The sequence below is a fragment of the Arvicanthis niloticus genome, chromosome 3 (genome assembly GCF_011762505.2).
Source record: "Arvicanthis niloticus isolate mArvNil1 chromosome 3, mArvNil1.pat.X, whole genome shotgun sequence".
NCBI lineage: Eukaryota > Metazoa > Chordata > Mammalia > Rodentia > Muridae > Arvicanthis > Arvicanthis niloticus.
In genome coordinates, this window is record NC_047660.1 from 52,025,177 (window position 1) to 52,043,334 (window position 18,158).

General features: G+C 41.7%; 2 protein-coding genes across 2 annotated transcripts in view; both read right to left on the bottom strand.

Annotated features, from left to right (window-relative positions):
• Positions 1 to 18,158, bottom strand: part of Ebf2 (EBF transcription factor 2) — a 198,827-nt gene that overhangs the window by 15,753 nt on the left and 164,916 nt on the right. The window contains exons 11-13 of the mRNA XM_034497801.3: positions 3,927 to 4,015; positions 2,455 to 2,520; positions 2,195 to 2,372 (exon numbers count right to left, since the gene is read on the bottom strand). Coding sequence (XP_034353692.1) covers positions 2,195 to 2,372; positions 2,455 to 2,520; positions 3,927 to 4,015 — 333 coding nt within the window. The remainder of the gene's footprint in view (positions 1 to 2,194; positions 2,373 to 2,454; positions 2,521 to 3,926; positions 4,016 to 18,158) is intronic.
• Positions 4,024 to 17,374, bottom strand: LOC143441690 (uncharacterized). The gene is made up of 2 exons (XM_076930809.1): positions 16,991 to 17,374; positions 4,024 to 15,750 (listed from the first exon to the last, which is right to left on the bottom strand). Exon 2 carries the CDS (start codon positions 8,423 to 8,425, stop codon positions 7,460 to 7,462), a length of 966 nt encoding a protein of 321 aa, XP_076786924.1. The 5' UTR covers positions 8,426 to 15,750; positions 16,991 to 17,374; the 3' UTR covers positions 4,024 to 7,459.

The following is an 18,158-nucleotide window of genomic DNA, read 5'->3' on the forward strand; positions in this document are numbered from 1 at the left end:
GGTTTGTTTGTTTGTTTGTTTGTTGTTTTGTTTCTAATGCATGCAATGGATAATGATCACACTGGGGTGGCTGGCACATCTATCCCCTCAAATGTCTAATTACTTCCTGGTATTGGAAGCATTCGCAAATTTCTGTTGCCTATTTGAAGTTTATGAGAAATATTGTCAACTACTGTCACCTGACCATGCTACAGAACACAAAGGCTTAATTACTCCTCCTGTAGCTCTGCACTCTGGTCCTTGATGACAAAGCTGTAAGCCTTTTGTAACTTCTTTCCTCTGATACTCCCGGCCTCTTCTATTTATTTTACTTTATATTGTTTTGTTTTACTTCTTTTTATAATTTGGTTTTGAGACAGGATCTCACTATGTTTCTGTGGCTGGCTTGGAACTTGCCAAACATTCCAATTAGGCCCAGCATTGCGCTCTCGCTCTCTCTCACTCTCTCTCTCTCTCTCTCTCTCTCTCTCTCTCTCTCTCTCTCTCTCTCTCTGTCTGTCTGTCTCTGCACAGAACTGGTAAGTGAACCTGCCAAGCTGTACCTCACTGGACACGAACATTGAAGTTCTACAAGGTTCTAATGGCAGTCATTGAGAAAAACCATTCAGCAGCCAAACAAAGCTGGGCAGACGCTACACACCGAAGCAATTTTTTAAAGATTGTCAAACAAAGGGTCTAAAGGGTCTAATACTAGACTGGTCGAAACTTGCCAGTCTAGTATTTTGCTAATTTAATGCACCGTAGAATCTTTTCTGGGGGTGGAGAAAGGTGTCCTAGCAACATTTCTGGGCCCATTTGCATTCTGCAGAGAAGTTTAGAAATGGCGCTTTAAAGTCACCGCCATTGTCTATATGGGGCTGGAAATCATTTGAAATCAGAAAGTACTAGGGGTCATAGTACACTCTGTTGATCCAGAGCCCTGAGGTGTGAGCACTAAATACAGACATCCAGGCAATGAATGACATGAAGGATAAAGAGTCTCCTTATGGTTCTGAAGCCTGGCACAGAGCCAGCATCACTTTGTCTTGATCGAAACTCTGGGGATGACTACATCTAAATGTGATTGGATCTGGTGACATAGCTCAGTGGTAGGATACTTGCCTAGCATGGGCAAGGCTCTGGGTTCAATTCCCAGAACTGAAATGTGTATAGATAGATATCTTTTATATCTATAGACTATACATTATACATATATATGTATGTATGTGTGTGTCATGTGTATATGTATATATATATCACATATATTACATACATATATCTATCTATCTATATCTATCTATATCTATCTATAGATATCTATAGATATATATAGATATATTTATAAAGGCTACTGAGCAATACAGTTCACATTTATAATCACAGCACTGAATCTGAGACAAAAGGCTTGCCATAAATTTGAGGCAAACCTTGACCACGTAGTGAATTTAAGGCCAGCCTTCACTACATAGTGAGTTTAAGGGCAGTCTGAGACTTCATAGCTTGTCTGAGTCTCAAAAATTTTAAATCAATCAACTAATCAACAAATATAGAACATATTATAAAGCAGTCTAAAATATATCATCACATGAAAAATGATTTACCATGAAGATGATGGTGAGTGAAAAACAATAAAAATGTAACATTAAGGACAGTATTGTAAAAATTATTCTTTGTAAAGTTCTATGTATAGCAAATTTAGATGGGCCTCCTTATAAAATCAACCTCATTGGAATATATGGTAGGCTTCATATACAAAGTCCAGTTCACTAAACAACTTGCCATGTATTTCCATATAAGATCAAGTGCAATGGAAATAACCAAGGAAAGCTAAGTCACTACTCCAGGTTACCGAGAGTTGCATGGAAGGAACATTAATGATGCCATCCGCTCTCTCTGTCCTTCAATCAGATTACCATGTAGCATCAGTATAAAGTGAATTCCATAAAGCCTCATTTCCATATGCCTAAACTCTTTGAGGTTATGAAACTGAACTTTACCCATTAATATTTCCAGTCAAAAGAATTCTATCTAGTTCACAGAGAGCCCAGAATCTAACCACAAACTACCTGCAGTGGTGAAATAGCCCATCTGTAATAGTGGGGTTTACGTGCCCCATTGGATAGCCCATGATGTGTTCTCTAATGCCGCACACCCCAGAGAGCTGACCTTTTGATGGAGAAGACCTATTTGCAGGCTGGTTTTCAGAAGGGAGTACCTTGGTTGTTTCCTTGTGTGGACTCTGAAATGCTGACCCCAAGCTGGCTGCCGTAAGAGTTGATACCCATCATGCCGCTGTGAGCTGGGGAGCTGGAGAGAGCTGGAATCTGGCTGGGGTTCCTGGGGACACTGTACAGGGCTTCTGCAATGTCCGCCGCACGCTTTAAAATGATGTCCTACGGAAAGGCACGCAGGGGTGAGCATGGTATGCAGAACTAAGAGTCAAACACAACAGAGCGCAAGATGCGCATGTCTAACCTGGTTATTGTGGGGTGTGCCGTAGAGGGCTTCCACCAGGTCCGCAGCTCTTTTCAATAGCATTTCCTGAGAGAAAGCACAGGGGAGGATACAATCAGAGAGACAGCCCCAAATGGCAAACAAAAAATTATAAATGAAAACAAGCTCACACATCGCCTCCAAATATAATAAGCCAAGAAATCTGACATTAAGTTTGATGAATAGGATATAATCACATTTACAATTCCTATAAATGGGTAGCTATAGAAATTTACTACTATAACGGTTCCATAATGGTTTCTGGTACAAAACAAAAACAAAAACAAAACAAACCCAAAAAACAAAACCAAGAAACAACAACCACCACCAAATTGAGGGCAAAGCTGGTTAAAAATGATAGTGTCTTGGATATTTTATTAAAAATTACTTTAAGATCATTGTATTTTAAAATCCTGGCACTTTTAATTAATCAGATATTTTTCAAGTGGTTGATGGGTCTTTAGCTGGAGTTGACAGAGTCCTGAAATCCTCTTGGCAATACCTACTCGAACTTTTATTCTCGTAAAGATGAATTCTTTCAATAATATTTCCCCCTGGTTTATTTTAAGCAGAAAAAAAAGATCAGCAATTGCTAATCCCTCTTCTTTCCTTTTGCTGTTCTACCCCTTGGGTTTCTGTTGGGATTTTTGTAGCTGTTGTTGTTTTGTTTATAGCCTTTTAAATTGTTATTAAGCTGCTGTCCAGGTATTGTCTGGTTTAATGGTGCTGAGTATTTTACCAGGAGGAAAAAAAAATGTGGTCAAAAGGCAACAGATAGAAGGACCTATTTTTAAATTAAATAGGGTGATGTCAGGAGCTAGATTTAAGGTGACATCTTCTGAGCGAATTCATCCGCAAATGACCTCTTTCATACAAGTGTTTATAGAGACATTCAGTCATCATTAAATTCTTATGCACTCAATAGGTTCTCCATGAATGGCTGCCTATATAGTGATGCATTTCAGCAGTTGAGGCTAAGTAAAATCCCTATTTAAATACAAAGGAGTGAAACTCTCACTTGTAAGTAATGCTGCAAATATTTATCTTTATACGATTAGCCATGTTTTATGAGCGTGGTGGTGCACATCTTTAATCGCAGCACTCTGGAGGCAAAGGCAGGCAGATTACTGTGAGTTCAAGGTCAGCCCGGTCTACGGAGGTAGTTCCAGGATAGCTAGGACTACACAGAGAAACTCTGTTTCAACCCCTTGCCCCCAGAATTCTTGGAGTATATCTGTTTTATGAGACCGAACTTTGAGATTTCACATTCCCTCAGATATTAAACATAATGTATTTCAAAATGAGCACAAGCCTTATGTTCATATTCTTAACTAAAGCATAGCCAGTTTCAAGGCTTAATTAATTTTAATGGGACTCAAATGAGTAGATTTGTCTAAATTTGCTGAGTGTCTACAAAAAAGATGTTTGCTTATCAATTTCCCAGTGCATCTTACCTTAGCTAGCCTCTCGGGGTCGCCTGGGTGCCTTGGGATAACTTTCTGCAGTCTTTGGAAGCCATAGTCTATGGTGGGTTCATTTAAGGCTGAAAGACAAAACAATTTTTTTTTTTTTTTTTTTTTTTTTTTAGTACACACCTGAGCTGTAAAAGAATTCTTCTATGAAGTCTTTCATGGAAAGAGTTTTAATATTTTCTGAGATTTAATACATGGTATTACATTCAGTTAGGGGATTATGCTGTTGACATTGGTTAATTCATACATAAATTTGGAAATTGTGGTAAGTCTTTATCTACCATTAAAATAACAAGTCAATGTTTCATCATCTCTGCCTTCAGCACAGGTCCCTGCAATTCTCTGCTCAGCAGAGAATTCTCTCAGGTCAGCAGTATTACACAGCCAGTCAAGTACCAAGTCACCAGAGTGCTACACGGCCAGTCATACACCAACTACTTCTGTCTCCCCTCCCTCCTCTAGTTCATTCATTTGTTCCTTCCTTCCTTCTTTCCTTTCCTTCCTCTTTTCATCCCTCTCTTTCCTTCCCCTCCTCCCCTCCCATCTATCTTTTTCAATGTCAGGGGTTCGAACCCAGAGCCTTCTGCATGCCAGGCAAGCACTCTACTTCTTAGCCATACCCCAACCCAACTACTCTCCAGTTTTTTAGAAAGACAATAAACCACATTTGTATCACTTTTCTTCCTCTCGCTCCTCTCTTTCCCAAGTACATCTTCTCATTTGTTTATCTTTCTAGTGTCCCCCTTTTCTTAATAATTCTCTTAAATATTTCCATTCATATGGAATCTTAATCTCATGAATGCTGTTCTAATGCAAACTACACTGTCTTAATTTACAATTGATATGTAACTACTCATGCTTGCTCTTCTCACAACCCTGAAAGGCTCAGGGGAGCAGAATTCATTCTGTCTCATCTCTGTGTCTTATGGCTAATGACAGAGCCTGACACACATTAGACATTTAACTTGGTAACTATAAAACAAGTTCTTGAATAAGGGAACAGTATGCTGCAGTGTTTCTTCTATTTTAAAGACTTCTTCAAAATTCATCCCTTTTCTTCCTTCCTCCTTTCCTTTCATTTAAACTTTAATGGGTTTAAAAAATAATACATGACCAAAGCAAGGACAAAAATATAAAACATACAACAACTTTCTGCACTCTTGCTAGGCAAAGCAAATGCAGGAAAGTATATTTTTAAAATTTCCTGTTTCCAAACATATTTTATAAACACCTGTTGCTATTATGCTATCAAGTGATACCTTTTCTTTAAACAAATAATAAGCCATTTTAATTACATAGAAAAAATAAAATCACATATAAACCCACCATTTAAGAGATGATCAGGGTTAGATACCCCAAACAATATAGGCTATTGCCTTTGCTCTTAGTGACCCACTAGTGACCCACTAGATGGTATGGCCCAATTGCTCAAGATGCCACATACTTCGGTTATAGGTCACTAAGAAATCAAATTCAGATGCTTCCTCCTTGCTGGCTAGCTTTTGTAGTAATAGAAGGTGCTACGTAGCCTGCTTGGGTTGTGGGGAGGAAGCAATCAACAGTCTTGTTCAGCTGTGAACCCTGTGAAGTATAATAATGACCAGACTACATGCCAGTGGGAACAGTAGCAGCAGGAAAGTTATGTGGGTAACCAACCACTTTATGATTGGGTTTAAGGCCTACTCCACTGGAGGAAACACACGCTTGATACTGTGGTCTGGCCAACAACACACGGTAGGGGAGCTCTTGGCCTTAGGGTAAACCCACTACTATATTATACTACGGTTCTGCTAAATCGACATTCTACCAAACTGCTTTCTAAATTCTTATCTCTCTACTCACAGCTTAGTACAGCTCTCAGTCCTTATCAGAGATGCTTCTTTGTACACTGGGTGGTGGTTGAAGCCCTAGTCAAAGTGTAGAGGGTAGGGGTTCATCCACAAATGGGGGATGTATTTTTCAAACCTTTCCTTCAAAGCTCAGGAACCACAGAGGAAGTAGCAGAAAGATTCTAAGAGCCAGTGTTTTCTGGACATGACAGGACTATTGCCTTCATAACCTCTCAGCAGCTGTGTTTTCCTACACAAGACCTGCACAGCATTAAGTTAGTCAACATTCCAGCACAGAAGAGGAAAGGGCTTCAGAAACGCCCACACGCAGCTGAGGAGCTATAAAGAGTTGATGGCTCCTTTAAGAGTATAGTTCTTCGCAGGTCAATCATACTCCAGGGGATGGCCCCACACCTATGAGTATTCAGATGGCACAGATTTGATACTGTCAGTCATTTTAAAGAGAAAAGGACAGGCAGTTGAGAGGTAGGGGGTGGTATCTGGGAGAAGTTAGGGGGAACAATGTGGGGAGAGAGAAATATAACCCAAACACATGATAAGAAATTATAAAAGATTTAGTCAAAGTATATTTTTTAAAGTTACATTGGGAATTTTTGGTATGGAGTATGCTTACTTTCTACTTCTTGAAGCCAACTAAATATTTGTGCAATGGAATTATAGTTCTGTGTAATAAGGAGAATAATGAGAGTATTTCCATTTGGGTGACAGAAAGTGGGATGCCCAGGGTTAACATCTCTGCTCATATCCTTCCAGATTAAACACACATACTTAAAATTACTCTGAGAAATGTGACTTATTCTGCTGCGTAGCCCACTTGAACCCACCTAGAGAGGCTGTACGCTGTAAGCTTTCCCTCTGGTGCTTACATATTCTTTTACAACATTATTTTAAATTCCTGCATATTTTCCATGACATGCTCTATAATTTATTTAAATGGCTTCCTAATTCGGGCATTTAATGTGATCCTAATTTCTCACTATTATAAAAGCGAAAGCAATAATTATCATTTGTGCATAACTTTAATTACTTCAATCAGAAAATGCTAAAAATTAGAATTACTGGACCAAAAATTATGATTTATATTTAAGGCTTTTCACACATACTGGGAAATCACTCCTTGGAAGCATATGTAAATTTATACTCCCTCCCACTATGCATATAATTATTTTAACTTATAATTTTTTTGAATTTTCAACTGATAATGATAATTTTTTACTCATCAATGAGGTTGATGATTTTTTTCTTATGTTTCTATAGTCTTAATTTCTATTTTGATGAGGCACTTACTTGGTAATTTCTATTTTCTTTTCTAATAAAAAAATTAATCTTTTTTTTTTTCTACTCAAGAATACTTTCTGATGGTTTTGAATCTGAAATGTCCCCCAAAGACATTGGACATCTACTCCCTGGATGTTATATTGTTTGGGGAGGTTGTGGGACTTGTGGGACTATGGCCAAAGATGCTGGTCACTGGGAATAGTCATGAAGGTAGCATCCATGTCTGCTTCCTGCCTGCTGCCCTCCACTGCTGCCAACACTGGACAAGCTGTCCTTCCCTGGCATGGTGAACTCACAGCCTCTGAGTCCATGAGCCAAAATAAATCCCTTCTCCTTCAAGTAGCTCCTTTTATGCATTTTGTCAAAGTGATAAGGTAAGTAATATGATTACATATTAAGCTTTGGGTGTGGTTTATGTATGTGTGTGTGATATGAATGCGTATGTGATGTGTATGTGTGTGTGATGTGTATGTGAGATGTGTATGATGTGTATATGTGTGTGATGTGTATGTGTGTGTGATGTGTATATGTGTGTGATGTGTATATGTGTGTGATGTGTATATGTGTGTGATGTGTATATGTGTGTGATGTGTATGTGTGTGTGATGTGTATGTGTGTTTGATGTGTATGTGTGTGTGATGTGTATATGTGTGTGATGTGTATGTGTGTGTGATGTGTATGTGTGTGTGATGTGTATGTGTGTGTGATGTGTATATATGTGTGATGTGTATATGTGTGTGATGTGTATGTGTGATGTGTATGTGTGTGTGATGTGTATATATGTGTGATGTGTATATGTGTGTGATGTGTATGTGTGTGTGATGTGTATATATGTGTGATGTGTATGTGTGTGTGATGTGTATATATGTGAGATGTGTATGTGTGTGTGATGTGTATATGTGTGTGATGTGTATGTGTGTATGATGTGTATGTGAGTGTGATGTGTATGTGTATGTGATGTGTATGTGAGTGTGATGTGTATGTGTGTGAGATGTGTATGTGTGTTTGATGTGTATGTGTGTGTGATGTGTATGTGTGTGTGATGTGTGTGTGTGATGTGTATGTGTGTGTGATGTGTGTGTGTGTGATGTGTGTGTGTGATGTGTGTGTGTGATGTGTATGTGTGTGTGATGTGTATGTGTGTGTGATGTGTATGTGTGTGACGTGTATGTGTGTGTGATGTGTACGTGTGTGTGATGTGTATGTGTGTGTGTGTGATATGAATGTGTGTGTGATATGAATGTGTATGTGGTATGTATGTGTGTGTGATATATATGTGTGTGATATGAATGTGTGTGTGGTGTGTATGTGTATGTATGTGGGGGTGATAGGATGTGTGCAGGCAGAGGCCATAGCTCAGTTTTTAGCATCTTCTTCTGTGCTCCTTATATTTAGTGACAAGATCTCTCACTAAACCAGAGCTCACTGATTAGTGAGGCCAACTTGCCAGTAAACCCCAGGGATCAATCTGTCCCTACTGCCCCAGCACTGGGCTTGCAGGCAGACACCACCAAGCCAAACTTTTTTACAAGGACATCTCAACTCACATCCTCATGCTTGCACGGTGAGCACGTGCTCACTGAGCTAACTCTCTAACACAGATAGTGTTTCTTGAATAAAATTTTGAAAAAAAATATCCTAATAAAATTGTCTGGGTTGAGGTTACTATAATATTAATACAAGACCAAAAGGAATTCCTTTTATTTTCAGTATTGTAATCTTTTCTTTAAAAGGGGGGAGGTACTTTCTCAAGCACTTAAATGTCTTACCATAGATTTGGTATGAGTCGTTTAAAATTTCTCACATCCTACCCAGGATTTCACTGCCTCCTCTTTTTGTTTTACTTCTTGAAGTAGTCTCTTCAAGTTTCTAGATAGAACAATATTAAATTCCTACTAATTACTTCTAGTTGGCTTTAAAATGGCATCCTTTTGATTTTTTTGAGTTCTTTGTGAACTAATACATACTAGTTTTATGTGTGTTCTGTGGATATGCTTTGATGTCTTGTTTAATAAAACGTGTATTCGACTGTGTGCTCATGTGCATGTATGTATGTGTGTGCATGTGTGTGCATGCACATATGTGTGCATTCCTTTATTATTATTATTGTAGGTGTGTGTGATATATATACATATGTATATGTGAGTGTGTGCATTCTTTCATTATTATTATTGTAGTTGTGTGTGTGTTTCTGTGTGTGGTATATATTCATGTATGTGTACACATGTGTGTGCATTCTTTCATTATTATTGTTATTGTAGGTGTGTGTGGTGTACGTACATGTGTGTATGTGAGTGTGTGCACTAAGCACAGGTACTCACAGAGATCAGCAGTGGCAAATCCTCTTAGAGCATTAGTTACAGGTCATGACCCACCTGATATGGGTGCTAGGAATCAAACTCAAGTCCTCTAGAAGAGCAGTGCATGCTCTTAACCACTGGACCATCTCTCCAGCCCTTCTTCTATATCTAATACTATTCTTTTCCAAGAGAAGAATCTCAAGCTCAGCTTCCATACATCCTCTAGGGCAACCCTTTACATACCAGTACACGGCACAAAGTTCCTATCATGTCTGCAACACTAGCCTAGCTCCGAGCAGTAATAGCATGTGCAAGAGTTAATCTTGATTGCCAACTGGAATCACCTAGGGGACACACTTTTGGATATGTCTATGAAGGTATTTCCTGATAGGTTAAACTGAAGAGAGAAAACCTACCCTGAATGTGGGTAGCACCATCCCAGAGGCTTCAGTCCTAGGCTGAATTAAAAGGAGAAAGTGAGCTAGGGTCTGTTCCTCTCTCTCTCTCTCTCTCTCTCTCTCTCTCTCTCTCTCTCTCTCTCTCTCTCTCTCTCTCTGCCTCCTGACTTCAGATGCAAAGGATCAATAGGCCTTGCATTCCCATGTCTATACCTTCCCTGCCTTGATAGGCGGCACCCTCAAACCATGAGCCTAAATAAATTCTTCCTTCTGTAAGTTGCTTTTGCCCAGTATTTCGCCCTGGCAATGAAGAAAAGAACCGACATATTATATTTTTTTTCTTTTCTTTTCCCTAAAAGTGTCCCTCAATATATTTTGGGGTGGGAGGAGCATGGTACACATCTGCTCAGAGCCCCCTCTTACCCAGAATCCATGCATTACCCAGAATACATTGCTATTTGTGTGGCTGGAATCATTCTGTAAACATTTTTCATTTAATCTTATAATGTCAATAGTTACAGAAGCCTAGTTCACAGACAGTCAGAGGTGGACGTGTGTGATGATGACAGTCGCTGTCGTTAGAATGCTATTAGAATATACTGAAGGGTCACTACGAGGGGGGCATTTGACAAAGCACCTTCCCCCCCTTTGCTCCCTAACTCTCACTGACACACTATAGGCTCTCTCCCTATGCTAAATGCTGCAACAGCTAGCAAAAATGGCATCTGATTTGTGGCTTCTCTAACCCTCCAACATGTACTCTTGGCCTTTCTTTCAGGCCGAGTGCAGCGTCCCTCTTGCTGCACTCCAATGCTTCATTTCCAGCTTCAAGGACAGGACTGCAGATGGCTGTGGAGCCCGCCTGGGCCACCTGACTCTGCAGCCACTGATAGTGGAAAAGACAGCATGTGCTATCCACCAGCAAACACAACAGCTGCCCGATGCTGCAGGGCAAACAGACTCACATCGAGATCACCCTCAGAATGAAGCATGGCTTCATCTCATGTGAGCTTTGCATTGCTTGTTATCCAACCTGAAGACTGTCCCGGGTCAAAAGAAAGAAACCTAAAAAAAAATGGTAGACATGGGTACACTCTGAATGTACAGGAGGCGCATGAACAGGAGGAGTAAGAAGCCCCATTTAAGGTCTTTTCTCCTGTCTGCTCCCTGCCCCCTTTCTGTAGCAGGTATATTCACTCCCTGTCGGCAAGCTCACACTTTCTAGGGAGAGCAGTGTAGGATCCCACCCCCACAGCCCTCACCACTCTTTCTCAGTCTTCCCAGGACTTACAGGAACAGGCCTCTTTGGTCAGCACACACTACAATTTCTCTTGAATAGACTGTATTACACTTTTGTTCCCAATTGTCTTCTCCTAGCAGACTGAAAAGCACCAGACACAAGGGTTCATGGTCCCATTGAATGCAGTGCACACTTGAAGTGGAAATCATGAAATCAAACCCACTCGGGCTACTTGCAGACACCAAAACCTTACATAAAAACATCAGACCACCTCAGACTTCCATGTTGTAAAGCTGAGTTTGACAGTGTCTACTTTGGTCCCAAACTAACTTCCCAGGCTCTACCTTGAATCCCATCTCCCCCCATTTCCCATCACCCTGGGTGTTCTCTGACTTTGGGGACCCAAGGTGAGCCAAGCCAACCTCAATTAGCTAATGAGGTGTCCAAGACCAGCACCAAGACTGTCTCGGAGGACCTAGCAGGTCATTAACTGCCATCATCCCTGTAAATTTACAGCCTCCTGTACCACATGGAGTGTGGGATGCTGTGAAGTTCTGCCAACGCTCTGGCTGACAGGGACACAGAGATATGCTGGCAAGACAAAAATAGAGTAAATTAAAAATATGCTTCAACCTATAGGTTCTGTTTATCTATGTCTTTCTTTAGAACATAACATTAAGGTAAAAGGTCATATCCCTTCTGAAGTATAATTTATATTTACCTTTTATTAAATAATTATGGCATGGCATGAAGTTAAATATTACAGAAGCTAATCAAGGGGGAATTCAATAGAGAAGACTCCGACATGAGAATTCCGTCTTTGCTATACATAGAATGTCTTAATCCTCCACTGGGAATCGTTCGGGTTTGCTTAAGGAGTTTAATAACACACGATTCAACTGCCACAGAGTCTAAATCCCATTTGGATCAGCCATGAAAAACTTTCATCAATACCTTGAGATTTCATAACATATCTCCTGAGGCCCTAGATCTTTAGTGTCATTTCTCATTTTGACTGTGGGAATAATATATGAATTTCCTTACATATCTTGGGCCCAACAAAGAGATAGAAACTTTCAGAAATGCATGAAAAGGTTACTTTTAAAGTAAATAACATTTAACTAAAAATATCTGTGTGGGAACTACTCATAAACAAACAGACAGCTGGCTAGTGCTGAGTACTAATTCTCCCAAAGGACTGATGAGATACATATATTCTATATGATTTTTATATTTTCATATCTTCAGAAGAGCTACAAGTATCAGACCAGACTTTCTACAGCTTATGATCTGCTTCTGTTTTCCCAAAATCCAACAGCAGTGATGAACGTGCATAAAGAGCTGTTTGTTGCTGCTCTGGAACGATCTCATTAACAAAACATTGGCATTACAAGAAACCATTCCTAGGGCTGGAGAGATGCATCAGCGGTTAAAAACTTCCTGCTCTTCCAGAGGACCAGAGTTGGTTTCCCAGCACCCACACTAGGTAGCTCACAACCCCCTATAATTCTAGCTCCAGGGGATCTGGCATCCTTCCCCACCCCCATCTTGGCGGGTACCCATATACGTGTGTCACATACTCGGAGGAACACTCACACACGATTAAAAATAAAAACAAGTCTTTTAATAAGAGAAGTCATTCATGCCCTGACTAAGAGCACAAACCACACAAAACATGGCATGGTGGGAGTTAATTGTGGAGTTGTTGTAGGGATTTGAAAACAATAAAAGGGAAACAATGAAAACAGTGAAGGAGGATCTGAGTGGTCAGTCGTCCTGCCACTCTGGGCTGCTGGCCAATCACAGCACTGGTGTGGGGCTCACGCAGCAGTTGCGGCCTTATTTAAAATCCTAGAATCATGTGCAGCTGACGAATTTATATCAAAAAGCCACGAAAGACAACAACTCTGTACTCATCTGTGTGCCTGCATCTACATCTGCAAAGAACGGTCTTGCCATGGAGACAATGTTCACAAAGTCCATGGTCCACAGAAGGGGACAGTACCCCAAATCAGAGGACCCCTACAGTCCCAGCTCCAAATCCCAACTCCCTTCAAGAGTAAAGAAAACACTTGAAAGGAATCTCTCTCTTTGTTCCAAAAGCACAAAGCCAAAGAGCTAGAATCGATGTAATAGGATTGCAAAGAGACGAAGAAGGGCATCTCTGGCTTTTTGTTTCAGTCCCAGAAAGTGGCTGTCTATTAATGCAGCAGAGACAGGTAACCAGTCCAGCTTTGGGAGGACTTCGGAGGTCCTGGAACAAGCGTATGTCCTCATGCTGCCTCAGAACTTCTCCTTTCTCCCTTCCTTCACAGTCTCCATATCTTCAAGTTCCCCTGGCCCTACCTGTTGATTCCAGTAAAGTCTGCCTCTGTCACTTGCCTCTCCCTGTTCTCAATTTTTTAACCAATAGTCAACCTGTCAAAAGTCCTAATACATTCAACAGTTAAACTTATACAGTTGAGTATCCCTTACCGGAAATACTTGGAGCTGGTGGTTATTTCAGATTTTGAATTTTTATTTTGAAAACTTTGCATATTCTGAATGAGACAGCATGGAGGTGAGGTCTACATGTACCACGAACTTCATTTGAATTTAATGTATATTCTATACATGCAGTGCAAAGACAATGTTTCATGTGACATTTTTTTTTTAGCCACTCCTGCATGTTGCCTGGGATCAGTATAATGGGATATCAGGTATGGAAATTTCTATTTACAGTATCATGTTCATACTCAAAACACTTTTGGAGTATTTCAAACTTTTGGATCAGGGATGCTCAGTCTGTATAATTCAGAATGCTAATGCTCCTGTGAGAAGACTTTCACAGTATCTGACCCTACCACAGAATCTGTCTTAGATATCAGCAGTGACCAGTAACGTCACCTTCATCATCCTGCTGCTTGACCGAGAGAGGCTTTGGGAGATTTCTCTGAGGACACACGGGCAGACTTATTGTCCTTAAAGCCTCCTGGCCGCTTCTGATTCTGAGAATCTCACTTGTTTGACTAGTGACATTCTCTGAGAAGTGCACATGGGACCACCGCAGTCATAAGGTGCTGAGTTGTGCCGCCCCTAATTTGGGGAACACACCGAAACCTCCCCTATGTCCATTGAGTCAACGGAGCAAACATGCAGCAGCAATGATTTAAAAATAAATAATAAGTAAATAACAGGAATAAAGACAAAACCAGAGCGAATTACTCAGGGGTGGCACCCTCCATTGTGGACACAGGGGCGAGAACACAAGGGAACCAAAGGTGCACGAGAGAAAGATTAGACGGAAGCCTTTGATATTTAATTTCAAATGAAATATTAATTTAATATTTAATTATGCTTTGGTTTCAGGAGAAACTGCAGTCACAAGACAGATTGTTTGAAGAAGGGAGTAATATACACGGTTAAGGAGACAACTGTAAAAATTAAAGATAAATTTCAGGCATGAACCTAAATGCCACCAGGCAGCATTTATGAGCGCACACGAGCTCCGCAGCTTGTGCTCAGGATATTACAGCGGCGAGCACCGGTCCATTAAGGAGCTGGGCGGTCTCTTGTGAAGCAACATCTTCCTACTCTGGGTCTGGCAGGGGAGACATTATTCCTTAGACTGAGCTGAAGAAGCACCTGCCTTTCACCAGAGCTAGGGATACAGGCAACTTTGTAAAAGTACAGACCACCAAGGGAGCTGTTGATCCAACTGGTCTCCAGTTTGAACAGGGATTAATTGTACTCAGGCCAGTTTTTGATGTCTTATCTGGATATTTTAAACTGAAAATCAGATTCATTTCTTTGATGGGATTTTCCCCCATGATAATGCTATGGGGGGGGGGGATGAAATATAAACGGATGAGCTATTAACATTTGAAATCAAGTTTTCACATCTGCATGGTGTGTCTTTATTGAGGGGGGACCCCATACCTCCAGCAGAGCCTTGGGGAGCAGGCTGTCTGGGATATGATTGGAGGGGAGTAGAGTTTTATGTAGAGTTGCCCGCCTTTCTTCCCAACTGCTATCTCTTCCTGTCGATGGACGCTTTCTCACCAATAATGAACAGTGCTATTTAATCAACACTTGGGCCTCTGCTAAAATAAAAGATAAGAATTCTTGGGGGACAGAGGGTTAGCTAACACAGATTCCTCAACTTTCCACGGTGTCTTCAGTAGCCAGGCCATCCTGTCGCTTTTAAATTTAATTGCACACCTTGCAAAGCAGCTGCACACACCCAGACCCCCTGGGACTTTTGGTTTCTTCTGTTCCTCAGTCCACCTGTGACCCCCGCCTGCTTCCCATCAACCTCCCACTTGCCAAGACTATCGTCTCAGACTGTCCCTTCCCCGTTTCCTGAACAACTGTGATCTCGCATAATCCAGAGAGTAAAGGCATAGCGTGGCAAGTTTTTCAGAAATAATTCAGATTTTGCATTCACAAAAGGCCATTGCTGGATAACAAGCAATGAGGGAGGAGGATATCTGGACCCAACAGATATCCTCCTCCAGATATAACAGGACCCCATGGTGTATCTATCCTCCTGCCAGATCTTGGCATACTGATCTTGTCCATGATTTCATAGTTCCATGCATAATTACCCTTGTGGACATAAATGCCTTCATCCTTTCTTTAAAGTAGGCAGCTCTCACTTGTGTGTGTGATCACATGACTTTGCACATGCAGGTACACATTTGTGTATGTGCACATAAAGGCCAGAGGTTGACATCAGTGTCTTCTTCAATTGTTCCTCCACTTAATTAATTAATTAATTAATTAATTTTTGAGATAGGATCTCCCACTGAACCTGGCTCTCACTGATTCAACTAAATTGGATGTCCAATAAACTCCAGGGATCCCTTTTCTTCCACCTCTCCAGCACTGGGATTACACACACACACACACACACACACACACACACACACAGACACACACACAGAGACACACACAGACACACACACGGACACACACGGACAGACACACATACAGACAGACACACACACACAAACACACAGAAACACACAGACACACACACAGAGAGACACACACACATACAGACACACAGACACACACGGGGGCGGGGGGGATAATAAATACTGTTTTTAAAGTTTGGATGAAGATCCCTGCCTCTTCTCTTGGTCACTTTGCTTACCCGACAGCCCGACAGCCCGACAGCAGTCCTCTGGCTGCCTTCTGTCCCAGGTTCAGTTTGCATAGGACGCGAGGACAGAAGACGTTAGTGATTAAGGGCTGAGCTTAGGAATTAGACAGCTTAGACGGAACCTATTTGGCAACCACGGGCAGGTGACTTAATTTGTCTGTGCAAAGGATTTCTCACCTATGAAGCGGAGGTACTAATAAAACTGTCATCACGGGGGAAAGGTGGCAGTTATTAGAGGCCACAAGAAGAGTCGGGTCCTGTGAGCTCAACAGACGACAGACGTAATTACTAAATTACAATCACTGCTTTTTTTTTCCTTCCTAGTTCTCTCATGATAGAATTTATCAGAGACTTAACTTGCAATCAAATGGACAGCCTGGGGCTAGGGAGATGAGGCAGTGGGGAAACGATCACTGTACAAGCATGAGGGTCTGAGTGTAGGTCCCCAGGACCCAGCCCCATAGAAGGGCAGGCACAGTGGTGGGCACTTGTAACCGTAGCACTGGGAGAAAGGTAGAAATAAGTGGATCCCAGGTGCTCCTATGCCAGCCTGCCCAGCTGAGTCAGTAAGCCCCCGGTTCAGTCAAAGAGCCTGCCTAGGAGAGTAAGTTGGAGAGGTGATGGGGGAAAACATCTAGCACCAAGCAGTGGCCTCCACACACATCCTCATGGGCAAGCACACACATGCATAACACATACCACACACATACACACACACACACACACACACACACACACACACACACCATGCTCAGGGCAGCCTTTCCTCGAAAACCTGTTGCCACATCAAAAGGGAGAACTCTGCCCAGCCAACCACTGAGGACCCACTGATACCAGGATGACCTTCTTTATTGCCAGTTGTCTGCAGAAAAATCTTCCAGAAGAGCAGAGGAGGGGGCTTCCTTTCTCCTCAGCCTCAGCTGGCAGATATCGCCTCTGGGTTTCCAACCAGACACAGGCAATTGGACTCCTCTGATGAGCCGAGTCTCATGTGACTCTCAACTCCAAAGCAGCAAGTTGCAGGTTAGCAAACCGTGGCTGAAGGGAAAACAAAGCTGCAAAGTCGCATGTGTGAAAAAAAATACTGTTGTTTATCAGAGCCCTGTGTGGCTTGTGTCATCCTTGGCAACAGAAGCCATGGAGAATGGATTGCTGCAGTTACTTAACGCTAGCGGTATTTCTGATAGGCTAAGCTCCATCATGGTGGTGCTTCCTTGAGTCAGCTGCAGCTAGACTGTGGGCCACAGGGTTGATTGGGTGGAAGGGAGTGTGGCAAAGGCGGGGGTGCCCTTCCTGCCTTTTTTCACATCTCCATTTCAAAAGTTCCACCTAAGAGTAAACACTACTATTGTGTCCATGGTGACATGCCCTTGGTCCCCTAAGAATCCTCCCAATTCTCTAAGTCGTGAAGTCTCTGAGACAACAGCCAGAGCAGAACCCATGTTTTCTAAATTCCTTTCTTTCTTAGATACAGTTACCAAAATCCTCAAAAAGTGTGATCTGATGGTTGTGGTGATCATTTCAATTAGGGAACTATCCATGGTCAATCGTACAACTGGTATCTACACTTTATAGACACTGATACTGAGACTCAAAAAGGGCAGGGGCTTAACAGAAGAACAAGGAAAGGACAGATGCCGTGGCAGTTTGGGGTGGGGGACAGCTTTCCTAGCTGACTGTGTGCATCTTCGTTTAGAGCTACTTCTACCCTGACCAGCACAGCTCTCCAGGTTGGGTAAGTTTTTGCACATCCTATTGGAGCTGAGCCTTTTGTCTGGACCTACAGCGGTCTTGAGTACCATCCCATAGGGAAGCCCCAGATACAGAACTGAAAAGGGTAGGTGCTTAGAGAACACAGTTTCGGGTCAAAACAACAGTAGGGGGAGACTAGATCAGCTAGAAGCCCAAGAGGCCTTTGTCTATCTCTCCATAGAAAAAGCAGCCAGAGTCTGACATATACAGAGGCAGATGCTCACAGCTAACCATTGAACTGATCAAGGAG

Coding starts and splice junctions, on each gene's coding strand:
- LOC143441690 (XM_076930809.1), bottom strand. CDS start 8,425: ATGGCCTCTGCCTGCACACATCCTATCACCCCCACATACATACACATA.